The sequence below is a fragment of the Mastigoproctus giganteus genome, chromosome 9 (assembly GCF_048544385.1).
Source record: "Mastigoproctus giganteus isolate SK-2022 chromosome 9, ASM4854438v1, whole genome shotgun sequence".
Taxonomy (NCBI): domain Eukaryota; kingdom Metazoa; phylum Arthropoda; class Arachnida; order Uropygi; family Thelyphonidae; genus Mastigoproctus; species Mastigoproctus giganteus.
Window position 1 is genome coordinate 45,553,779 of NC_143583.1, and position 25,169 is coordinate 45,578,947.

Consider the following 25,169-nt stretch of genomic DNA (forward strand, 5'->3'; position numbering starts at 1 on the left):
TGTATAATTTCTCATTATCACAGCTGTTTAGAACTTTGAGTCATATCTTCCCTTAAAAGTGAATAGGGATACCGAATTTGATAAATATGTAGCATGCAATCTAGTGTATGGTAATTATTTTTAATTTATATATTGAACAGAGTAAGTTTAATTTTGTTTGTTTATTATTATTTATTTATGTTTTTAATAGGATCAAAACACAAATCATCAGTACCATGAACTGATTGACGCATCAAAATTGAGTTATGTTCAGCGAAGTGAAAACTCAATCTTTTTTGAAGTAGATGGGCCTTACCTTGCTATGGTTCTTCCTGCTTCTAAGGAAGAAGGAAAGAAATTAAAAAAAAGGTTTGTGTTTCTTTCTCATTTCTTCATGCTCTTAATTTTTTTCCCTCCTTTTTTTCTTTCTTATCTTTCTCTCTCTCATTTTCTGTATTTATGAAAACAAGAGATATGAACAAGGTGTTTCGTCTTATTAGATAAAATATGGTATAAAAAAATTGTATTTTACTTTGCATTGCATAAGAAACAGAATTACTGTTGATATAGATTTTCATTCATCTCTACTCTCCTAGTGTTCAATTCATTTTACTGCTCTTTAAACCCTTCTATTTACTCTCTCTATGTGAAAATGCTTATGCTTCAAGGATCAAAAGATATTGTAATTGTGTATAGGGAAGTGTTTGAACATTCTGCAGCAGAATCTTTTTGGGCTAGTCTTACTACCCGTCGCTATCAGTGGAAGATTGCAGTAATGTAACACCATATCTCAGATAGGAATTCATGATAAGAGTACTGTTGTTTAACTCGGGCACGAGGAGAGAGAGAGAGAGAGAGAGAGAGAGAGAGAGAGAGAGAGAGAGAGAGAGAGAGAGAGAGAGAGAGAGAGAGAGAGCGCGCGCGGTTGTTTTGTTTGTTATTTGGTTTTTAGGAGCATTAGCAACTAATGCCATATTGCTCCGGGATATGCGGTGGTCAATCCCCGACCTTTCCGCATCCTCCGTATTTGGTGGTGACGGGCTCGAACCCGGTCTAATCAAGAAGCGTGTGCTACACACTGCTGCTCCTTCCCACCTGCTACGGAGTAAAGTGCCCAACACCACCACCACAGTAGCTGATGCTACTGTGGTGGTGGTGTTGGGCACTTTAGAAAACTGCTAGTTTGGGGTCAGGGGGATACACTGATAATTTAATGGCAACCACGAGCAGGGAATTGATTGCACTGCTTCAATGACCTGAAAGTAGTTGGGGGGGGCAGGTTACAAAATTGTTAAGGATTCTCATGAGACAAGCAATTACACGTCATTGCTTCTCATAAGACAAGTAGAGTGGAGTTACAAATTAAAATATCTTATGGGGGATTTAATTTATCAGATATTGATTGAACTTGTGGTGGTTGCTATGCTGGTTAATTAACTATGGTTGTTAATTTTATACTAATTTGGATACGATGTATCCAAATTAGTAGAAAATTAAAACTCGAACCATGCAGAAAGTCACTCTCTCACTAGCAGAATATTTCTCAGTTTGTTGGCTGCTTCTCTAATAATATGTTAGAAATGCCACAAGAGGAAGCAGTGCTTTATTTTGGTATCAGCAGCTATTCAACTTGTATTAAGAATCTTCAAGTAAATGAACCCCTAGATTGCAGTGACCGTACCATATTTATGTGGGATTTATTAAAAAAATAACTACTGTCAAGGGAAAGGGAAGGGATTTTGTTTTCACCAAAGATATTTTGCAATTCTCTTGGACATTTTTAAAATTCTTTTAAGTGGAACAACTCAATTTGCTAACAAATAGAAATGCCAGTGGGAGGTGTTCAATGAAGTAATTATTGAAATTCCTTATATTTTTATGCCACCAAAGAGGTATTATTCAAGGCTCAGATAAAAAAAAAAAAAAAAAAAAAAAAAAATTGGATGGCAGATAAACTTAGTGATAGAGGAGAAAAAAGTATGATATGATTATAGATAGTTAGATGACACAATTCTTCAGTGGGTAGGGTAGTTAATGACAATAATCAGGATGCTACTTAAACAAGAACTGGATGAGTTATTATTAATAAATAAATTCTAGGTACTGTAATTAGGGTAGTACAAACAATTCAGGTAGGGTATTAGGTGAACTCATAGGGCTCCTTCAGTGATATACAGGAATTGTGTCAGGGTAAGAGGTACTGGTTAGGTGGCATCTTGAATACTGCATACAGGCTTGGAAGCCACATTTTACAAAGAGTGTAGATCTGTTGGAATATTGCAGAGAAGAGCAACAAGGATGATTGGAGGCATAGAAGGTTACTCCTCTAACCAAGAAGACTTGGGTTCTGTAAATTGCAGTGTCCATGACATGTGCTAGGAGACCTGAATGAAGTTCTTAAGGCTTTAAATGGACTGATTAAATGCTGATGGAACCCTTGCTCATTTTCAGATGACACACGTATTCACATATCCTTTTCCAATATAAATTGGAAAAGGATGGTTGCAGGATGTATATGTGGATTTATTTAACCTACCTACTTCCATCTGTTGTTATGGAATTGGGTAGTTTAAATAAATTTAAGGAAGATTTAGACAGATTAGGTGGGCTGGTTTTTTTTTTTTTTTTTTTGGCTGATGCTGTATTGGCTTGCTGCTTTATCATTTTATTACTTCTGATACTAGTAAAATAGGAGTTTTTAATAGACTGAAGTTCTATTTACTGGTGGCTTTTATTTTGATAGTATCTCTACCACAAAACCCTTATCTCAATATATTAAAATCTCTGTTTTTCATAGTCTCATTTTATCTAATTTTTGTCCTGTGAAAATACTTAGCTTAAATTACTTCTATTTACAGATATGCAGTTTTCAATTTTGATGCCACACTTGCTGAATTGAAAGGATTTGAAGTGAAAAGGAGAGGGGAATTGCAGTTAATAAAGATATTTCAGTCTTCTGTGTTGAAGCATTTTTGAAAGGGAAGACTCTAGAAGAGTGCTATTCTTCTGTAGCTAAAGTGGCAGATTACTGGCTGGATGTACTGTATAGTAAGGTGGGACAAATCAAATAATATTTCCTTAATTTTTGTTCTAAGAACTGTGGTGATTATAGATTATACTTTAATTCATATTACTTTGTCATACTACATTTAAAGTAAACAACTTTTAATATATTGCAGCAGTTTTTATCTTCCCGCTCCAGTTTGTTAGAATGAAGTAATAGTTAAAAAGATATATTATTCATTATAATATCTATTATTATATTGCTTAATGTAATCTTTTACTGACACAATTTAGTTTAGTTGATATAAAAATTCGTTCATTATTATATGGATGATGTGTTAAATGGTAGCTTGCAAGATCTTGAAGAATCTTTGAATAAATTAAAGGTTGTAGAGAATGTTGTATGAAAAATATTTTTACAAAAACAAACTTTGCAAGTTGGGAGGGACACAGTTAAAATTTATAGTGTAGACCAAGTAACCAAAAATTGGAATTATTTACTAATGTCTTTTGTATTTAGGGACAATTTTTATTGAAAATTGAATATTGGCATAGCTGATAGACCAAAATTCCAGATTTGCAATGGAGAATTCATCTATTTTACTCAACTTGACCCTTCACCATCTCACAATCATAATGTAGTTAGTGAACAGAGAGTTTCTCCATCTTTTTTTTTTTTTTTTTGCAAAACTCAGTTTTTTTTTCCTTTTTTTTGCTTTTCAACAAAAAAGTAATCAAACTATGTTCAAATTGGGATTTTTTAATTTTTTTGTTATTTCATTAATGAATTGGCTGTCAGGTGTGCTGTGATAGTGTATGTTGCAAATTAGAACAATGCTGTTATCACACATTTTTATTATGTTTTGTAGTAATTTTATAGTACTTGTGTAGTGCAAAGCTAATTAGCAGTGTTTTCCATTAAGGTGGCGAAGAAATTTCTGTGTTTTTTTTTTTTTTTTTTTTTTTTTTTTCATCTTAAAAGTTAAACATTTCCTTTGTGCACCATATGAAATATGATTTTTCAATTTAAAAGCAGGAAACTTCTATCATACAGTAGTCTCCTGATCTGCAATTCACCAGAGATTTCTTGTTGAGTTTAACTTTCATTGATGTACGTTAGTGCATGAGCATTATGTTAGTATGCAGCAAACTCTAAAATAACTGAGAACGGCATCATTTTAAGTATATCTCATATTGTGAATATCTTTACATACTATGGCCATAGTTACCAGTGTGCCTAATAAATCCCCAAACAAACAATCTTTACAACAAGTTGCCATGCTATTGTACTATCTTGAATAAGCAACACCTCACCAATGGAGAAGACTATAGTTACTTATTCTTTGCGGATACCACCACCTAGATGGCACCGTTTCAAGGCTATTTGGCCTTTCCTCAGTGATGGGTAGGTATAGGTGATGCAATGATGACAATCCAGTTATGAAGTATAACTCCACAATATGAGAGATCCCTGATGGTGTATGAAATGAATCAGATTAAATGCATATTAGGGCTTAAGCCTCAGGCTGTGTTAGCTGTTTTAGTTTTCTGCGTACTAATATGATGCTCTTGCACTAGCTTGTACGTCAATTAAACTTTCATGCAGTCTGAGGCTTAAGCCGTAAAGTGCATTTAGTTTAATTTTCGCTTAAATTTTGGAAATTTTTTCTGTTAAGTAGTTAAAACCATCACTTTCTTTGCTTAAGGTCTTCATAAAATATTTGATTAAGCTCAGCTTTATATGCAGCTGAGGAAGAAGTGCTCAATAAAAATTCACAAGTGACATATTCAGTAATCCAACATATAGTTTTACAGTGTGGTAAGGCTGCTAGAAGAGCACATAGGGTATTTTCAGTGATATACAGGAATTATGCCATAATCTGGGCAGGAAAGATAGGAAGTTGCTTGAAAAGGTTCAAAGGATGGTAATAAGACTAATTGGGATACAAGGATATTCTTACAAGAAATGATTCCAGTCCTGGAAGTTACAAAACATGGAAACTGGGTATCTGAATGGGGAACTGATTAAAGTGTTGAAGGCCTTAAAATGGTTGAGAAAACTGAATGATAGGGAATATTTTCTTTTTTTTTTTTTAGGATGGTGAAAATAAATGAACACACATGCAAATGAAGGAAAGAATTGCAAACTGGATTTATGTCCAGTTTGCATTTATTTCCAAATATTCATATGAAAATTTGACTTTAATCAAAGAATAGCCAACTATAGAAACAAGTCATTTGTTGAGTTAGATAGCATATATATAGATTTAAAGTGGGATTAGATAAATGTTCGGAAGAAGTATATAAAATATAAATTTTTTTCTGGCATAACATTCAGAATATGAATGTTGTTAAGCCACTTGCCTTGATGATGTTTATGAAAAGTGTGGACTAGCTTTGTGAAACTAGTTTATACCAGAAAGTGCAGTGGATTAGCCACTGAAAATCAAAACCTGTGTTCTGCCTTTCACTGTGATACCTCAATGGGATGCTCTTTTATTCTCTATATCTGAAAGCTAATATCTTACAGATCATGTTATTGGCAACAGGAGTAAAGCTACAGTTTCAGAAAACAAAAATAATAAATCCGGATACATAGAAATGGATTAAGAAATAAGGAGGTGGTAATAGAGCCAAACTAAAGAACAAATAAATTTGATAATAAGTACATACAATGTGTTCAGTAAAAATAGGGCGCCTCCGTAGCCAGGTGGGAAGGAGCAGCAGTGCGTAGCACATGCTTCTTGATTAGACCGGGGTTCGAGCCCGTCACCACCAAATATGGAGGATGTGGAAAGGTCAGGGAATGACCACCATATATCCCGGAGCAATATGGCCTTACTTGCTAATGCTCCTAAAAACCAAATAACAACAACAACAACAACAACACTAAAAATAGGAGTTAATTATTAAATTTTACTTTGATCTTTGTTACTATAGTAAGTACAGTGGCTTTTAAAATTTTCTAGGCAGCCAATATGCCTGATGAAGAACTGTTTGAGTTGATATCTGAAAATCGCAGCATGTCACGTAAACTAGAGGATTATGGGGAACAGAAATCTACATCTATCAGCACTGCTAAGAGACTAGCTGAGGTAAAATCTCCTTATTTTAAGGTTGCATTTTTTTATTTAGCATCCTAAATATTTTGTTTGTAAGAAAACTTTTCTAAAGAAAACTGTCTGTAATGGTTATTATATTTAAAGTTGAATGTCTTTAGATAAAAGATTAGTCTTTATTCTAACCTCCTCTTAGCTCTCTTTTTACTAATTTTGTATATACTTTAGAATTAATGGAAAAAAATAAACTCAGTAGTGCATGCTTGTTAAAAATATTGAACACAAATTAAGTTACATAATTATGACATATAGTTTTGGCAGTTTGGGTACAGGAATTAAGGTTTAAATTGGGCCACAGTTTCATAGAAAATTTTCTGTTTCTGATATCAATTATGCAATTTCTCAGAACTATAAAACACATTTCAGGTTCTTCTAATGTAGGCTGTTGAAGGGCACATTTATGGATGTAAGTAATGACAAAAAAGGACACTTCTCTGCTAAAGTCATGGACAGGACATGGTTTATTTTGGGGGAAACTTAACAATATAAAGGTGAATCAAATGTTTACAAATGACTGCATACCTTCCTTGGTGATTAACACTTTCACTGCTGGCATTTCTGATAACCTTTTTTTAACCAGTATTGAAACACGTGGGATTGAGTCAGTCTGGATTTGGAGAGAGCAGATTTATTTTCTTTCTTTTTTCTATGACTGAATTAGTCAACCTCTGGTGAAGGTTGCTTGACAAAAATATCCAGTTTTCTTCTTCTTTCTTTTTTTTTTTTAGGAGCATTAGCAACTAAGGCCATATTGCTCCGGGGATATGCAGTAGTCATTCCCTGACCTTTCTGCATCCTCCACATTTGGTGGTCACAGGCTCGAAACCCGTTCTAATCAAGAAGCGTGTGCTACCCACTGCTCCTTCCCACCTGGCTAAGGAGGCGCCCAGTTTTCTTCTGTCAAACTGGAGTCCACTTGGTGGTTTCCCCTTCTCAAGTGGATTAAAAATCTGATGCCACATATTTGTGTAAGGAAGCAGTGAACCTGTTAAAATAGAAAGCTTTGGATAAAGCTTTCTATTTTACTCTCTATCCAAAATTTCCAGATCTTTGCATGTATAGGACTCTAACAGCAGCATCACCCTTTATCCAAAACTGAAGTTTTGGATAAAGAGTGATATTGCAAATGAAATATTGAATATTGCAAATAAAAGGGGTGATATTGCAAATCTTATAAGTTTATCAAGTGGAAATCTGCTGTACACCAATGGAAACAGTGAAAGGAGTGAAGGTGGAGTTGGGTTTCTGGTTCATAAAGATTTAAAAAACATTTTGGAATTCAAAAGTACATCACCAAGGGTGTCAAGACTAATACTCAAGATTTCTAAGTGGTACAAGCTAAAGGTTATAATGATTTATGCACCAACATTGAGCCATGATGATGAAGAAGTTGAGTCTTCTAGATGAGCAGAAAACCCCACTACACTATTATTATGGGGGACTTCAATGCTAAGGTTGGTAAAAGACAAAACAGTGCAGAAAGGGGGAGCTATAGGAAATTTTGGAATTGGTGAAAGAAATGAAAGAGGCGAAAGGCTTGTGGAATTTGCAGAATCTCGAGGATTGTCAGTAATGAACACTTTTTTCAAGAAATGGGTGAAGAGAAAGTGGACATGGAAGAGTCCAAGTGGATTAACAACTAACGAAATCGACTTCATCCTCACTAACAGAAGATATATTGTGAATGATGTTACCGTACTGAATAAGGTAAATGTTGGAAGTGATCACAGAATGGTAAGATGTACACTTGATATAGATGTAGGAAAGGGAAGGAAAAAACTGACTCGAGTAAATAATACAAAGGTCTTTGAGATAACAGAAGAGGTGAAAAAGCCGTATGTACTGGAACTTAAGAACAAGTTTGAGCTTCTGTAGACTGCTCAGGACCAAGATATCGACGAAGAATATTACAACTTTCTGAAAGTGATAAAAGCCCAAGAAACCTATAGGGAAAAAGAAATCTAAAGAGGAAAAAATTAGTCAAGAAACACTTGTTATGATGAACCGAAGAAGAAAAATGAAGAGCAAGATAAACACTGACAAGGAGAAAATTGAGTATACTGAGTTATGTAAAGCCATTAGAAAGAGACTCAGAGAGGACATAAGAAGATTTAACACACACAAGAAAAGTAGAACAAGCATTAAGGGAAAACAAAGGATTTAAATCAGCAGCCATGAGTAGTAATACAGAAAGACAAGTGATACTCAAACTGAAGAATAGTGATGGTGTACTTATAAACAGCAGAGAAGGCATAATTCAAATAGCAGAAGACTACTATAGAGAATTATACAAGGAGCGAGGGAATGATGCCAGTAGTGGGGAAGATAGATATTCTTCCTGATGTGGTAGATATTCTTCCTGATGAGGTAGAACATGCATTGAAGAAAATGAAGAATCAGAAAGCCCTGGGGGAAGATGAAGTTACTATAGAATTGTTAAAATTGGGAGGAAGAGACATAACACAAAAACTGGCAAGGCTCTTCACAAAGTGCATTAGAAAAGGTGTGACACCTAAGCAGTGGAATAATGCAATCATAGTTTTGCTGCATAAGAAAGGAGATAAATCAGAAATTGGAAATTATAGACCAATTAGCTTGTTATCCCACATTTAAAAGTTGTTCACAAGGGTCATTACTAACAGATTAGAAAGAATACTTGATGAGAATCAACCGAAAGAGCAAGCTGGCTTTAGGACAGGATTCTCAACTATGGATCACCTTCACATAATAACACAGCTAATGGAGAAAGCACATGAATATAAAACACCATTATGCCTGACATTTGTGGATTATGAAAAGGCATTTGACTCCATACAGCATAAGGCAATGTTTCGGGCACTGGAAAGACAAAGCATAGATACCCCACATATTATGATTTTGAAGAAAATATATGAGAATGCTACCTCCTTTATTAGACTAGACAAAGACAATAGGAAATTTAAAATCGAGAAAGGAGTCGACAATGAGGCACAGTATCTCCGGAGCTGTTTACTGCTGCTCTTGAGGAAGCATTCAGAAGATTAGACTGGTCACAGAAGGGAGTCAATGTGAAGAGAGTACCTAAACCATTTACGATTTGCAGATGACATTGTGGTCATTAGCCACGATCCCAAAGAATTAGAGGAAAATCTTAATCAGTTATGCACAGTTAGTAAGGATTTTGGACCAAAGATGAATATAGCTAAAGCAAAAATAATGATGAACAAGTATGCCATGGAAAGGGAAATAATGATTGAAGGAGCAGTAATTGAAAAGGTGGAGTCATATACTTATCTGGGACAAGTTATTAGCTTTAATAATGATAAATGGCTGGAAGTCAAGAGAAGAATAAATTTTGGATGGATAGCATTCAGGAAATATAGTCACATACTGAAGAGCAATATCCCAGTTTGTCTGAAACGTAAAATAATGAACCAGTGTATACTCCCCACCATGACTTAAAGTGAAACTTGGGCACTCACCAAAAGAATGGAAGAGAAGCTGAGAACTACACAGCGAAGAATGGAACGAATTATATTGGGAATCAGACTGTTAGATAAGAAGAGAAACACATGGATTAGGCAGCAAACTCAAGTAAAGGACATTCTTATCAAAACTAAAGAACTAAAATGGTCTTGGGCAGGACACACAGCTCGAAGACATGATGACAGATGGACTAAGAAAATAACAGAATGGTACCCAGGAGGAGCTAGAAGAAAACCTGGAAGACAAAACTGGATGGGCTAAGAAGTGGCAACTGAAGTTCAACCTTGACAAATGCAAAGTACTGCATATGGGTAGAAGTAACCCCAGAGAAACGTACCAACTGTGTGGTACTACACTTAAGGTGGTAGAAAATGAAAAAGACCTGGGAGTAATTGTGCAGTCAGATATGAAGTTTTCTGAGCAGTGCAGACAGGCTGCTAGGGCGGGTCATGGGGTTTTGTCAATGATATATAGGAATTTTGCTAGCAGGGAAAAGGAGGTGATTGTCCCTCTGTATAAGGCAATGGTCAGGCCACGCCTTGAGTACTGCGTACAGGTCTGGAGGCCTCATTTTAGGATGTAGATTTGCTTGAGCGTGTACAGAGAAGAGCAACACGATTGGTGAGGGGAATGAAGGGATTTTCTTACCAAGAGAGGCTTAAGTTCTGCAAATTGCAGTGGCTGGAGACTAGGCACCTGCGCGGTGATCTGATTGAGGTCTATAAGGCCTTGAATGGGTTGAGCACGCTGAATTCTGATGGGATCCTTCCACTTGTTCAGATTACCAACGTACGGGGACATAAGTTCAAATTAAGAAAGGACAGATGTAGAATAGATGTGCGGAAATTTGCCTTTAGCCAGCGGGTGGTTAATTGCTGGAACAACTTCCATCTGTCGTTGTGGAAGTTGATAGGTTAAATAAATTTAAGGAGGAACTGGACAGGCATTTGGAGGGAATGGTGTGATTTTATTTATTTTTTTTTTTTTGGCTGATGCTGCATAAGCTCCTACACTTGCTTTCTTGCATCATGTGCCACTACTACTACTACTATAAAAGCGGATATGGTAGATGAAATTCATGAGTTTGTGGGTAGTAAATGGATGGCCAGTGCTCAAAGCAGAAGGAACTGGAAAGTTGCTGGAGAGGCCTTCATCCTGCAGTGGATTGAAAATGGCTGATGATGATGATTGCAAATGATGCATAGTAGACCTTTTCTGCATCAGGCAAAAAAAAAATAAAATAAAATAAAATAAAATAATAAAAAACAAAACAGAATATTGATAATATTCCCACAAGATAACCATCCAATTCTGCTTTTGACTTGGGCAGACTCACTTCCTTTGTCTTGTTATTTTAGTGTTCAACAACTCCTGTATCCATAAGTGAACTTCATAACATCCAATCTTCTCTTATTCCCTGAAATTTTTTATTTGTGCCTCTTGTCTCACCTCTAAAGGAGAAGACAACTTCCTTATTTATTTTATAAAATTTGCAGTGACTTATATACCTCAATCAGTTCTCCCTTTAAATGCCTAGTTGTTAAACTTTGTAGTTAGGAGCTGTTCTCCATATATGCATTATTTTCACTCATTACTAATCTGGTCACCCTTGTTTGAATCCTCTCCAGAAGTTCTGTCTTTTTTTTTTTTTTTTTTTTTGGTGCAGTCTTCTGACCCGGATACAATGTTCAGAATGCTGTCTAACCATCATCTTGTTTTGAGGAATAATGGCATCCTTCTACCTATTAACAAAGCTCCTATAGTCATGGACAGGGCACCGTGTGCTATCTTAGCCATTTTATGCTGCATGGAAAATTTCATCTGACATTGAATCTTAATACTTAAATCTGTTTAATGTTGAATCTATTTTATCTCCCTCCCCCCTAGCTTATATGTGACTCCAGGATTTCTGTTCTATAAATACATTACCTTGTGGATGCTTTGTTTCAGATGAACTGCCGAAGGACTTAGTTATAAATCAGAAATGACTAATCTGATTAAAATATACACTACCCTCCACTGCAGTAACAGTTAGAAATTTAATTAATTAATAACAACATTACAAAACAACCAATTTTGAGACACTGATTCCTTTATCTCTGGGAATTGGAATGGGTTTACAATAATGAACCTACTTCTTAACCCATTAGTGCCAGGTGTACTTGTATGGGAATGCTAATTCAAAATGTTATTATTTTGAAAACGGTCCTTGAGGTTGTCACAGACATTCTCTCAGATATGCCAGACAAGCTGTTCTTGCTACCTGGGAGTCTAAAACGCTGATGGAACTGATATTCGGGTGACACTCAAGTCAAAGTGGACCCAATTTCGGCGAAGTCCGGACGGTCTATGACAGCCAAATCCTCTGCTTGCACCTTCACGATGGTGGGACTGTTAGTAATCCTGGGTATAACCTTCATGCACAAGTACATGGTGGGTGACCACCCAAGTGTGAACCAACGTAAGCAGGGGTCGAGGTGTGGCGCCCACACCACATGGAGGAATGCCGCCCCTCTATGTTACCAGGCAGTACTAGGTGGTAGATGACTCTCATCAACCGGTGAAATACCACCACTTTGCTTATTGGAGGCTTGAAGTGGTGGAACCCATGTTTAGTCTCTAGAGCTAAGTTCCGGCCAACCCTTCCCTATCTCTTCCATCATGCAGTATGATTGATGATTTTTGAGGTTATGATGAATGTCGTGGCGAGATCCAATATTCCTTACATTTCGAGGGTACAGCTCTAAAACGGTGTTCGCAGGCCGGCCGCTAGTTAGTACACCGGACTGAACCTATTGGTAACTCTCTAGGAAGCTTCCGGATCAGCTAGTGTATAATCTTGCTACCTCTACTCTGTCAGATAGTGACTGGAGGGAGTCCCAGTAGTGTGTATGAGGGGAGCATTGGCGAGGCCACGTTATGTCAAGGATCTGGGTATATTCTTACCATGTGTACGCCATATCCAAAAATTTCATTACTTCATACAGCATGACCCACCCACTTTTTCTTACTATTGAATACACCATGAATTGTCAAAATAATAGAGCAAGCTTATCTGCGAAAAGATCTAAACCTCCCAAGGACTTCCTAATTCATTTCACAAATATACGTGGTCTCAATTCTAATCTCAACAATGTCCATTTCCACTTGCAGTCTTCCAAACCCCATGTACTTTTTCTGACTGAATCTCAGTTATCAGTTGATTCAACTACTGCTCATCTCAGATGTCCAAATTATTTGCTGTATGATTCCTTTCGCCTCAAAGGTGGTACTTGTGCATATGTCCGTTCTGATATTCCCTGTCAGAGACTTGGCAATTTGGAATCTCCTCTCTTTGATCTTCTCTGGCTTAAAATTTCTCTACCTCATTGTGTAAAATTCATCTGTTGTCTCTACCATTCTCCCAACTCCACTAATCACTTGGAGCTCTTTGACTTCCTCTCTTTGCAACTTGACTTTCTCCAGTCCAACTTTCCTAACAGTGAGGTAATTTTCCTTGGTGATTTTAACGTGCACAACTCCAGCTGGCTTCCGTTTTCTAGTCACACCGACCCAGCAGGTCGAGATGCTGAGGCTTTTGCAATTACTAATGACCTAGCACAGATTGTTCATTTACCTACAAGAATACCGGACAATCCTAATCATACAGCCAATACGCTTGATCTTTTTCTCACAAACAACCCTTCTAAGTACAAGGTTGAAGTGAGAGGTCCTTTAGGCACTTCAGATCACAACTTGGTGATTGTCTCTTCTCCAATGGAACCTTTATCTCATGCCTATTCCCAACCTCGTATTGTTTGGCATTACAAGAATGCAAAATGGGATGACCTGCGAGACTTCTTTTCTTCTTTTCCTTGGTCTGATTACTGTTTCAAAACTTCTGATGTCAACGTTTGCTCAGATCGTGTCAGTGAAATTATTCTTGCATGAATGGAATCCTTTATCCCACACTCCACTTTAAAATCTCGTCCTTTATCTAAACCTTGGTTTTCCAATAAATGTGCTAAGGCTGTCCAAGAGAAGAACGTTGCATATCGTAATTGGCTTGTTTCTAATTCTTCAGTTTCATTTTCTGCCTACACCAAAGCTCGCAACAATTGTAAAGCAGTTATTAATCAGTCCAAACTAGAGTTTGAACAGGCTAAGAGTAGAAAACTTGCTTCTTGCCCTAATGGTAGCCGAGCATTCTGGTCTCTTGCCAAAGCTATTGGCCACAACTTTTGCCCATCTCTGCTCCCACCTCTGTTCAAACCAGATGGTTCTGTTGTCACTTCAGCCAAGGGTAAAGCTGACCTGCTAGCATCCCATTTTTCTTCCAGCTCATGTATTAATGATCTTGGTAAAACACCTCCCACCATTCCTAACGCACTCCATTCAATGCCTCCTGTGGTCTTCCGTCAAAAGGATATCAGAAGGATTTTGATGAATCTTGATGCTAAGAAAGTTCCAGGTCCTGATGGTATTTCTCCACTTGTTCTCAAAACCTGTGCTCCTGAACTTACTCCTATTCTTTGCCGCCTTTTTTCACTTTCTTATTCCAAAAAGGTGTTTTTCCTTCTGCTTGGAAATTTGCTCATATCTAGCCAGTTCCTAAAAAGGGTGACAAATCCCTCCCATCCAATTATCGTCCCATTGCAATTACTTCTACTCTTTCTAAAGTAATGGAGAAATCAATTAACCGCCAACTCTTAAACTACCTAGAAACCTTCCGTCTGATCAATGATCGCCAGTATGGATTCCGTCAGTGTCGATCCACTGGTGATATTCTGGCTTATGTTACCCATTTATGGACTAATTCAGTGGAAAGGTTCGGTGAAACACAAGTAGTTGCTCTTGACATCTCAAAGGCTTTTGATCGTGTTTGGCATAAAGGTCTTTTAAACAAGCTTCCATCTTATGGTTTGCCAACTGTTTTTAGTAATTGGTTATCCAGTTTTCTCTCTGATCGCTCACTGAGGGTGATGGGAGATGGCTCTCTGTCTTCTAACTTCTCCACTAATGCCGGTGTCCCTCAAGGTTCAGTTCTTTCCCCCACTCTTTTCCTCTTGAATATCAATGACCTTCTTCCATTGACTGGAAATCCTATCCATAGTTTAGCCGATGATAGCACATTGCATTCAACTTTCCATTTTGAGAAACCTTGTCCAGCTCAATTAGCTTCAAGTTCTCGAAAATCTGCTGCCAATTCCTTAAATGCCGATCTTCAGGTAATTCTCCAGTGGGGCAAAGACAACTTAGTTGATTTCAACCCTTCTAAAACTGAATCTTGTCTTATATCTCGCAAAAAGGATTCTTCTGCTCCTATGCTTATCTTTAGTGACACTCCGATTTCTAGGCAAAATGATATATCTCTTTTGGGGATTACCCTGACTTCTAATCTCTCTTGGCACAAGCACATTACAAATATTGCTTCTCTGCATCTAAAAAACTTGGTTTTCTCTTTCGCTCTCGGCGTTACTTTTCTTCCAAACAGCTGCTCACTCTGTATAAATCGCAAATCCGCCCTGCCATGGAATATTGTTCCCACATCTGGGGTGGTGCCCCCAAAACCTCTCTCAGGCTTCTTGATTCCATTCAGAAGAGGGCAGTTAGGTTAATTAATGATTCATCTCTAACAGAGTCTCTCCACTCGCTTTCTCATAGACGCACTGTTTCTGCTGCATGCCTCTTCTACAGATACTTCCATGGGCACTGTTCTTCTGAATTGGCTTCTATAATTCCCGCTCTCTCTTTCAAAACAGTCCGAACACGTGCCGCCACCAGCCAACATCCATTTACTGTCCAACTTCAAACCCACAGAACCAACTTTTCATCTTCCTCATTTATTCATTCAACTGCCGTTTTCTGGAACAACCTTCCTTCATACGTATTTCCTGAAAATTACAATCTACAGAAGTTCAAGTCCAATATCAACAAATATCTTCTTTCGTCTTCTCAACCTCCAACCCAAGCACGGTACTAAGTACTATAGGTTCTAATACCTCTCGTGTTTGGGGTTCTCATAAAAAAAAAAAAAAAAAAAAAATACATAGTTATCAAGATTCCAATTTTCGTTTTCTGTGTGTTTTATTTCTACATAAGATTGGTGAAAAACATTTAAAACTACAATACAAATGAACATTGTTTTACAAGTGAGTTAGATGCTGTGAAAAATGACTTAAAAGTTTTGTCCCCACCCAAGATATTTGAAAAACTTTTTAGTGATGAAGTAATAGACTATATATGCGAACAAATGATAATATACACTTGACAAAAAAAACAATCACCAATTTACTATCGCCAACAAAGAAATGTGAAGTTTTATTGCAATATTGCTTTTGACAGGATATCACAACCTTCCTCAAGAAAGAATGTATTGGTCACTGGATGAGGACTTCAGTGTCTCGTGTATTTATAAGGCCATGTCAGGAGGTCAATATCTAGAAATAAACAGATTTGTACATCTGGCCAATAATGATGGAATTGGAAATTGTCAAGATTGAATGTACAAAGTTAGGCCAATAATGAATGGCCAATAATAATAAAACAATTTTGCCAGTGCAGTTTTTTTCACAAGGATCTGTCAATGGTGAAGTATTTTCGGCATAATCCAGCCAATCAAGGGGAAACCAGTGAGGTGAGGTTACAAAATTTGGATGGTAAGTAGGTCTTCAGGGTATTGCTATGCTTTTGACATCTATTGCAGAAAGCCAATTAAAGAAACTAAAAATGTGAAAGTATACTTGTAGGTGCAAGAGTGGTTATTGATTTTTTGTAACATGTGCCAGATCCATCAAACCACATAGTTTTCTTCGACAATTATTTTACAATGTACTTGTTGATGATATTTTTGAAAAAGGAGAAAATAAGAGCTACAGGAACTATGAGGGACAATTGAGTTCAACATTGTCCTATTATGGCATCTAAAGAAATGAAAAAAAAAAAAATGGAAAGAGGTACTTATGACTGTAGGTTTGATGTCATCAATGGCATATTATGTATAAAATGGAAAGATAACGATGTATGGTGTGTTCAATTATGATTTTTGTTGAACCATTAGACTATGTAAAACGTTGGTCAAAAACTGCAAAAGCTGAGGTCAACGTTGAACAACCTAAATCATTTGCATCGTACAATAGTGGAATGGGTGACGTAGATACCCATGACCAATGTATATCTTTGTAGAGGATAGTGATAAGAGGCAAAAAATGTTGGTGAGTCCTGTTTACATACATGTTAGATATGGCCATCACTAATGTGTGGAAGTTGCACCAAATGGCAGCAGAGATAAAAATGAATCAATTAGATTTTCGTCAAAATGTCGTACGGAGTTATTTGAAAGATGCTACATCAGCAAGAAGCAGTAAAAAGCAAAAAGCTGGAAGTTCCATGAAAATTGGTGAAGGCCATCACTTTCCAGAAAAACTTGATAGACAATTAAAATGTTGCGCTTGTCATATGAAAGCTAGGTGGTCATGTGAATTGTCAGAAAACAGTGTTCATCGAAAAAGGCTGCTTTGAAAAATACCACTTATCTGCCTAATGTCCCCGTTTGAGGATGCTTGTTTTTCTAAAAAAATAAATATATTTTCTTTGAAATTTTGGTATTGTTTGTTTTCTTGACTTATAATCTGACCATAATACTACCTATCAAAATGAGTTTTGATAAGTAGTTTTTTCATAGTATTAATGGGTTAAGATGACTTTCGGAAAAAAATATTACATAGTCTTCTCATCATGATACAACAGAGAGAGAGAGAGAGAGAGAGAGAGAGAGAGAGACTCTTCTTGGTTTCATTGTATATCTATTCCAGTATCCACAGATGAAAGAACACAGCGTTCTGAGACACCCATTATAAGACATCCAAATGTTTCAAACATTTGGGTGTCTTATAATGTTCAGTTATTAATTAATTAAGGTAATGCAGTGCAATGTATATTTTAATCAGATCCTTTGTTTCTTTATATACAGTAAATCCTCGATTTAACAGACCCTGATATAACAGATTTTGGATTTAATGAATCAGACAAATAATAATGCAGTAATGTACATAATAATCTCGACCATATTATTTTTTTAGGCTATATTTCAGTGTTATTATTAATTAAAAATTAATAATTACCTGTTTCCATTATTGTTTTGATAATTACCTACTTTTATTTTTATAATTGTAGTCAAGAAATTGTTTTTTATTCTTTCTGAACACGTGTTCAAATAGCTGTTTACCCAGATAACAAATAAGATACTTGCTGAATGTGACTTGGGACACTAAACTGCAGGTCTACTGACTTGCTTTGTTTCGGTCTCAGTCTGCCTCAAGCTATCATGCGGTCAGGTTGTATACAGAGTGTTTCTGTGATTTCTGAATTGTGACTTTATTTATTAAATAATTTTGCAATCCTTACAATTTAAAATGGCATCAAGTGATAGAGGAGTCAAAAGAAAGCTTGTGAACTTAAATGTGGCACGGAAATTAGAACAAGGCGTCTCAGTAGCACGTGTTTGTGAAATTTATGGCGTAAAAAAACAGTTTCTGATATCTGTAAATCAAAGGCCAAATTGCAACATAATTTCATATTGTACAGTTCTGTATATTGTATTGAAACTTTTTTTTACATTAAGAACAATAAAAAATGCCCCCCCCCCACAGGTTACATTCAATTTAACGGACTTTCGGCATTAATGGACACCCCTTTCTCCCCTATTATTCCATTAAATCAAGGGTTTACTGTATTCAGATCTTTGCATGAGTAGTATTTTAACAGCAATGCAGACACTCTTTTTCCAAAACTTTGTTGTTAATCACTGAAGGTATGCAGAGTATTACTGAAACATTTTATTTACTTTTAATGTTGAGTTTCAGCTGTGTTTGCAAAATAAACCAGAATTAATGTAACGAAGTGTTCTTTATATCATCTCAAGTTTCAGCTTTTATTCTGAAACAGTCATATGGCAAGAGAAATATTTAATTGTTGTACAAAGGGGTAGTGTTAGCCACATAGTGCAAATAGCACAACCTTTACAAAAATATTTTACAGTCTAAGTCAGATACACAGCATCAGATGAGTTTACAACTTCATTGTTAATGTGGCAGCCAAATAATGGCACTCCTTCAAGAATGGGATGTGCATCTTATCTGGTAGCAACCACATAAGAGCTACTGGAATTAACCATATTTATTTCCATTGTGGAGCAACACACCTTTGAGACTTCTTCGATGTGTTTGTTAATAAAAAGTCTCCTCTGTGTAGGATTGTAACTAATTCTTAAATAGTTCAGCAAGTCATCAGTATTACTGCAAAAAACCATACAATTGTCCTCAGAAAAGTAGGGGACTAGTTCTCATTCTTTGTGTCTGTACCATGAGAAAAATGTCTCATGTACTGGAAGATTTTTTGACTTAAGTCTAGAACCAAGGAGTTCTGCAGATTCCTTTGGTAAATTTAAATCTCTTACCAGATCATTGAGTTCATGCTGTGAAAACAGTTGAGGGCTGAACTTAATGACTCTAGGCATGGAGACTTCAGTTTCACCTTCAGAAGCTTCAGTTTCAGCACTCTCTGTTGCTACATTCTCCAATATAAGTGGAGGGTGTGGAATCGGCAAGTTATCTCTGTGAGACTGGTCTAATGGCAGATGGAATATTAGGATATGCAGTGTCCTCCTTACTCTTTGCATTGTGTCCCCCTCTACACTAAATAAGAAAGTGTAACAGTCATCACAGTATTTTGTAGGCACCCACCAAATCATGGGAATTGCAAATGGCATAGCCTTCTTTTTACCATTTTTCCACAATCTCAATGCTTCAAAACAGGTTTGGCAACTTAATGTGGAGCCCATCTTTTGTTTGTTTATCAGCAAGTTTCACTCAAAAATAAGCACAATACACATTTTTTACAAATTCTGTAATACCTTTCTTTGCTTGAGGGTAATATCTTATCTGTTTATACAAATATAACAAAATAAGTTGATTGTTCAAACAGTTGTGTGAAGACATTTTACTCACTTTTCGGTATAAGTGTGACACAATAACCTCAAAAATACTTTGAACTCGCACTGATAAAGACTGCTGCATGGAGCTCTTAAAGCCAAGAAACAAATGACTGAAGGCAGTGTTGCTAATGTGCGAAGATTTAGTTTATAAATTCTCAGCATTTACTCCTAACTTAATACTTTGAATAATACAACTCATGACATGAACTTAAGTTATCTGTGAAAAAAATGGTATGTTATAGGAATAAATGAATAACATATCTGAAATCAGTGTAAAAACTGAGTTAAAACAGCAGGGCCATGCAAAGGTATTTGGGGGGCCTGGATGCAAATGGGGTTAAGGTGCTTCTTTTATTTATGTTGAGACTTTGTTGTCTCCCTCGATTATGGGCCCCCTAGTCAGGGGCCCTGGTGCATTGCATCCAATGCATTCCCCCATTTGCACAGCCTGTAAAACAGCTATTAGTGTACAGATATCAAAAACTGATATCAAAAACTGTGAGAGTGGTATAATTTAATGATAATATTGATGGCACCACTGTGGAGATTTGGAATTATTTATCAAATTTTGTTACTAGTGATCAAAACCAGAAAAATATTATAAGTATTATAATAATTTTGGTTATTCTGTGTAGTTTTTATAAGTAAAAACCTTTATACAAAATATTTTATTTTATTAGTTTCTTGGAGATCAGATGGTAAAGGATGCTGGCCTTAGCTGTCGATTTATAATTTCAAATAAACCAGAAGGTGCCCCAGTGACAGAGAGGTATATCATAATTGTCATGTTCTTTTAAAATAAAATTACTGCCTGTAAACAAGAATAAAAATTTAGTGTAGCAAGATTGTTTATCACAGACTGTATTTCATGAAACCATTACTGTTTTTACCAAGATTTTTAATGCCATATTATCTAACAATAAATAATATATATTGCCTAACATATTTATAATGGATTTTGCACTACACTTTCATTGTCGTCATATAGTAGTAGTAGTAGTAATAGTGGCATGTGTTGCAAGAAAGCAAGCATATGAGCTTATGCAGCATCAGCCAAAAAAAAAAATGACATGACCATTCCCTCTAAATGTTTATCCAGTTCCTCCTTAAATTTATTTAACCTATCAACTTCCACAATGACAGATGGAAGTTTGTACCAGCAATTAACCACCTGCTGACTAAAGGCAAATTTCCGCACATCTATTCTACCTCTGTCTTTCCTCAATTTGAATTTATGCCTCCTTAGGTTCGTAATCTGAACAAGTGAAAGAATCCCATTAGAATTCAGTGTGCTCAACCCATTCAAGGCCTTATACCCCTCAATCAGATCCCCTCGCAGGTGCCTAGTCTCCAGCCACTGCAATTTGCAGAACTTAAGCCTCCCTTGGTAAGAGGATCCCTTCATTCCCATCACCAATCTTGTTGCCCTTCTCTGTACACGCTCAAGCAAACCTACATCCTTCCTAAAATGAGGCCTCCAGACCTGTATGCAGTACTGAAGGTGGGGCCTGACCATTGCCTTATACAGAGGAACAATTCCCTGCTAGCAAAATTCCTGTATATCATTGACATAACCCCATGACCTGTTCTTGCAGCCTGCCTGCATTGTTCAGAAAACTTCATATCTGACTGCACAATTACTTCCAGGTCTTTGTGATATTTGTCTAAAACACATTTCTGGAGGTCACTACCATAACACAATAAAAACAATTTGCACACAATAAAAAATCAGGTTATTGGGCTTTTCTGTAAATGGGTTCTAAATAGGTAATAAAAGGGTAGTAAACTCGATCTTATTGCATTTGTGATAATACCGATAACTGGAATTCTGTGGGTTTTTACATTACAGTATTATGGTGAAATGAGTTCCCCTTCACTGAAATCTTCAATCATATAAAAAACAGAAATAAATTTTCAGAATCTTCTCTTCATTCCTGATTACTTATTACAATGGTGAAGGGAAATGGACCAACGGAAAGTGCAAGTGCTGGCAGTTCTAGGAAACAAAACAAAGTTGATTTAGAAATGAAGTTTGTCATCTATTGCAAGGGAATTAGGTCTCGCTGCTTCAACAGCGAATACTATTTTAAAGGACAGTGCTTGTATAAAAGAACATGTCAAAGGATCAACACACTTAAAATCAACAGTGATCACAAAACAGTATTCAGGTACTATATCAAAGATGGAACAGCTATTAATAATATGGATAATCAGATTCAGAAGCAAGTGCCCCTTGAGTCCAGTGGCCATTCAAGCAAAAGTAAGAAGTATTTATGAAGATATTAAGGATAAGTACGGCAAATCCCAAGCCAAGTTTGTGACAAGCAATGGATGGTTTAATAGGTTCAAGCATCGCATTGGTTTCCACAACGTTAAAGTATGTGGTGAAGTCGCCAGTGCCGATTCTGCAGCTGCAGAGAAATTTTGTGATGTGTTGGAAAAAATTATTGATGAAGGCAGTTATTCAACGCAGCAAATTTTTAATGTTGATGAGACTGCTCTGTATTGGAAAAAAATGCCTGATCGAATATACACTGCCAAAGAGGAAAAGATAATGCCAGGTTTCAAGGCTTCAAAAGGTAGGGCCACACACTTGCTAGGAACTAATGCAGCGGGAGATTAAAACCACTGCTTTTGTACCATTCTCGAAATCCTCGTGCATTTAAGGGCACCAATAAAGCCACCCTACCTGTGCATTTCCAATCGAACCAGAGAGCATGGATAACAATATCTCTCTTTGAGGATTGGTTTAAATGCTGCTTCATTCTCAAAGTTGAAAAATATTGTAAAGAAAACGACGTTCCTTTCAAGATTTTTCTTCTGTTAGATAATGCTCCTGAACGTCCTACGCATCTAGATGATATGCTTGCTTGCTACAAAATCTACGATGAAAAGAAAAAAGCGACCGTCCAATCATCCATTAATATGTTCTTTTGTAAGGTTGAGTGGCTGACCCCTTCTAAATCTCCACAGTCCTCAACCTCTGCAGTGGTGTACTTATCAGCTGTAGACTTTGATTCTGGCAACGATACTTGAGAGGTAAATCTTACTGAAGTTATGACTGTCTCCTCCCTTTTTTTTATAATTTTATTATAATTATTAAATTTTTTAAATTGCACACTTTTGTAATTTTTGTAAATTTGAATTTACAACCATCACTAGTCACTAGTTCTGGAATCATAACAGTGAAAATGTTACCGTCATTCATTTTACTATCTCCTCTTAGAATTGTATAAACCTCAATCACACCCCTCTAAGGTGACTGGTATCAAGCTCTATATATCTGAAGTCTCCTCATATGGGTGCCCTTTTCCAGATCTCACCAAGTACTTGGTCCCTTTCAAGAAGCTTGATGCCTTCTTTTAGGTGCGATCTCCATACTCAGATATGGTAGTACTGGTGTGGTCTTACAATTGCCTTATGACCTGCCCACTCTACAAGCAAATATTCAATATATCATCAGTAGATCACCATGGGTCCTCCTTGCTGCCTGTCCACATTGCCCAGAGAATTTCATGTCTGCCTGAATTGTAATTTCCAAATCCCTTTCTAACTCTGTTCTTTTCCCCAAGGATAAGACCTCACACTTTGCTGCATTAAAACATAGCAGCCAATCCAGGTCACCTTGAAGAACTGCTTGGTGCTGATCACTGAAAACTCACCCAACCTTTGCATCATCAGCAAATATTGACATAGTAATAGTAATAGTATTTGCCTTATAGTGCAAGGAAGCCACAGGCTTTTGCTGCACTGGCAAAAAAAAAAAAAAACAAAAAACAAGTAGGTAAGAAAATAGAAATTGTATACTTCCCTTCTCACACAGGTAACTGTCCAGTTGGCTTTTGAATTTATTCAAACTGTCAGCCTCAACAGTATGGATGGTGGATTTTTGGCTGCTGTAAAGGGATAAGTATTTTTTAATTTTTAACATATTCTTCGTTATTTAACATGGTACATTGTGTTTTATGGAGATATTAAATAGGTCTAGTAGCGTTCGTTAGCTTCTTATTTTGAATTTAACCAGCGATTTTTGGAAGTTATGACTCCCAGTGTTGGTGCCAATATTGTTGAACTAGCCACCATATTGTAGTCGATAAGAAATAGCTTAATGTATATATATCTCGAACTGATAGCATAAGGTATAAAGTAAAACTAGATAGCATAATACGAAGCACAGTGTTAGGAATCTGTTAGCATATTATAGTATTATAAATTAATCAAAAATATTATTAATCTTATTAAATTTCATTGTTAATTAAATTGTATTTAAACGGAAATCATGAAGCAAAGATCACAGACTAGCGAGAGTGCTGTGGCTCAGGGGAGAAATGAAGGGGGTGATTCTTCAACGCATCACAGTCTTAAAAAAATGTGCGAAATGTGAAATGTTTTCCGACCTTTCTAAAACAGGACATGATCTAGTCAGGGAGGATGCCTTTGTGTTGGCTAGGTGTCTGGGGTGTCAAAAAATTAGGTGCCAACTCAGCGTTTTGATGGGCATCTATGAGAGCTTGAGGTGTAGGGTAAATATCCTCGAAGAAATAAATATGAGGGGACCATCAGGCTCTCAGCTGGCCAGCTCAATGACAGAGCTCAATCCTGTGCATCAGGCAACATAGAGGCAATCCCCAAGGCAGAATGCGCTGATCCCAAAGGAACTAGTTATTGTTGGTGACTCTATTGTCAGGGGGACGGGGAATATACTATGTAAGAAGGATAGGTAGAACAGCACCAGGGTATGTCTGCCAGGGGCAAAAGCTGATGATGTTGTAGAGCAGATATCAACTTTTCAGGGCACTAAAGGTGATACTGTTGTACACGTTGGAACTAATGACGTTAAGAGTAAGAGATCTGCAGATTTACTCAACAAGTACAGGTCAAAAAAAAAAAAAGTCGCAATTTAGGGTTGAATGTGAAAGTGTCTGCAATTCTGCCCAGACACGATAGGAGGGAGTATATGACGAGAGTCTTGTCAATCAATTTGGCCCTGGAGAAATTGTGCAAGGCTCAAGGGGTAGAATTTTTTTCAGACTGGTCTGTGCTTGTTGACAGGAGAGATTGCTTCTACAGAGATTACACAGAGATACACTTGAATAGAAAGGGTGCAAGAATATTTACTGATGCTATCGATGCAGTGTTAGGTGGGTTGGAAAACTGCTAGCGTGGGGGGATACACAGACTAAAAGGTCAACAGTGGCCACAGGCAGAGGCAAAAGTGATTTTTGCACCGCTTCTATAAGAATGGGCAGCAGACTGGAAAGCAAGGTAATGCAAATTTACAGAACTACTGGGAGTCATAGTGGAACAAGTAAATACATGGGCTGTGTTAGGGTGGCTAAGAGCAGGAACAGGTGCATGTATACTTGCATGTACACCAATGCTAGGAGTATAGTTAATAAATTTGATGAGCTTGAAGTGCTGGTCAAGATATCAAGGGCAGATATTGTTGGGATATCAGAGACGTGGTGTCACACAGATATAGGCAGTGCAGAGTTGGAATTTGGGGAGTACAATGTGTATGGGAAGGATAGGAAGGGAGGAGGGGTTATGCTGTTAGTTAAGAAACACACAAAATCTAAGGAAGTGCATCCAATTGATGCTGGTGGACAATGCAGTGTTGAGTCTGTTTG

General features: G+C 36.8%; 1 protein-coding gene across 1 annotated transcript in view; it reads left to right on the plus strand.

The window, feature by feature from the left end:
- The window catches only part of PolE1 (DNA polymerase epsilon catalytic subunit 1), a 650,197-nt gene that overhangs the window by 291,933 nt on the left and 333,095 nt on the right, over window positions 1-25,169 (plus strand). Inside the window, 5 exon segments of the mRNA XM_090380641.1 lie at window positions 191-348; window positions 2,838-2,938; window positions 2,941-3,032; window positions 5,952-6,077; window positions 20,220-20,308. Of these exon segments, the coding sequence (XP_090236767.1) occupies window positions 191-348; window positions 2,838-2,938; window positions 2,941-3,032; window positions 5,952-6,077; window positions 20,220-20,308 (566 nt within the window).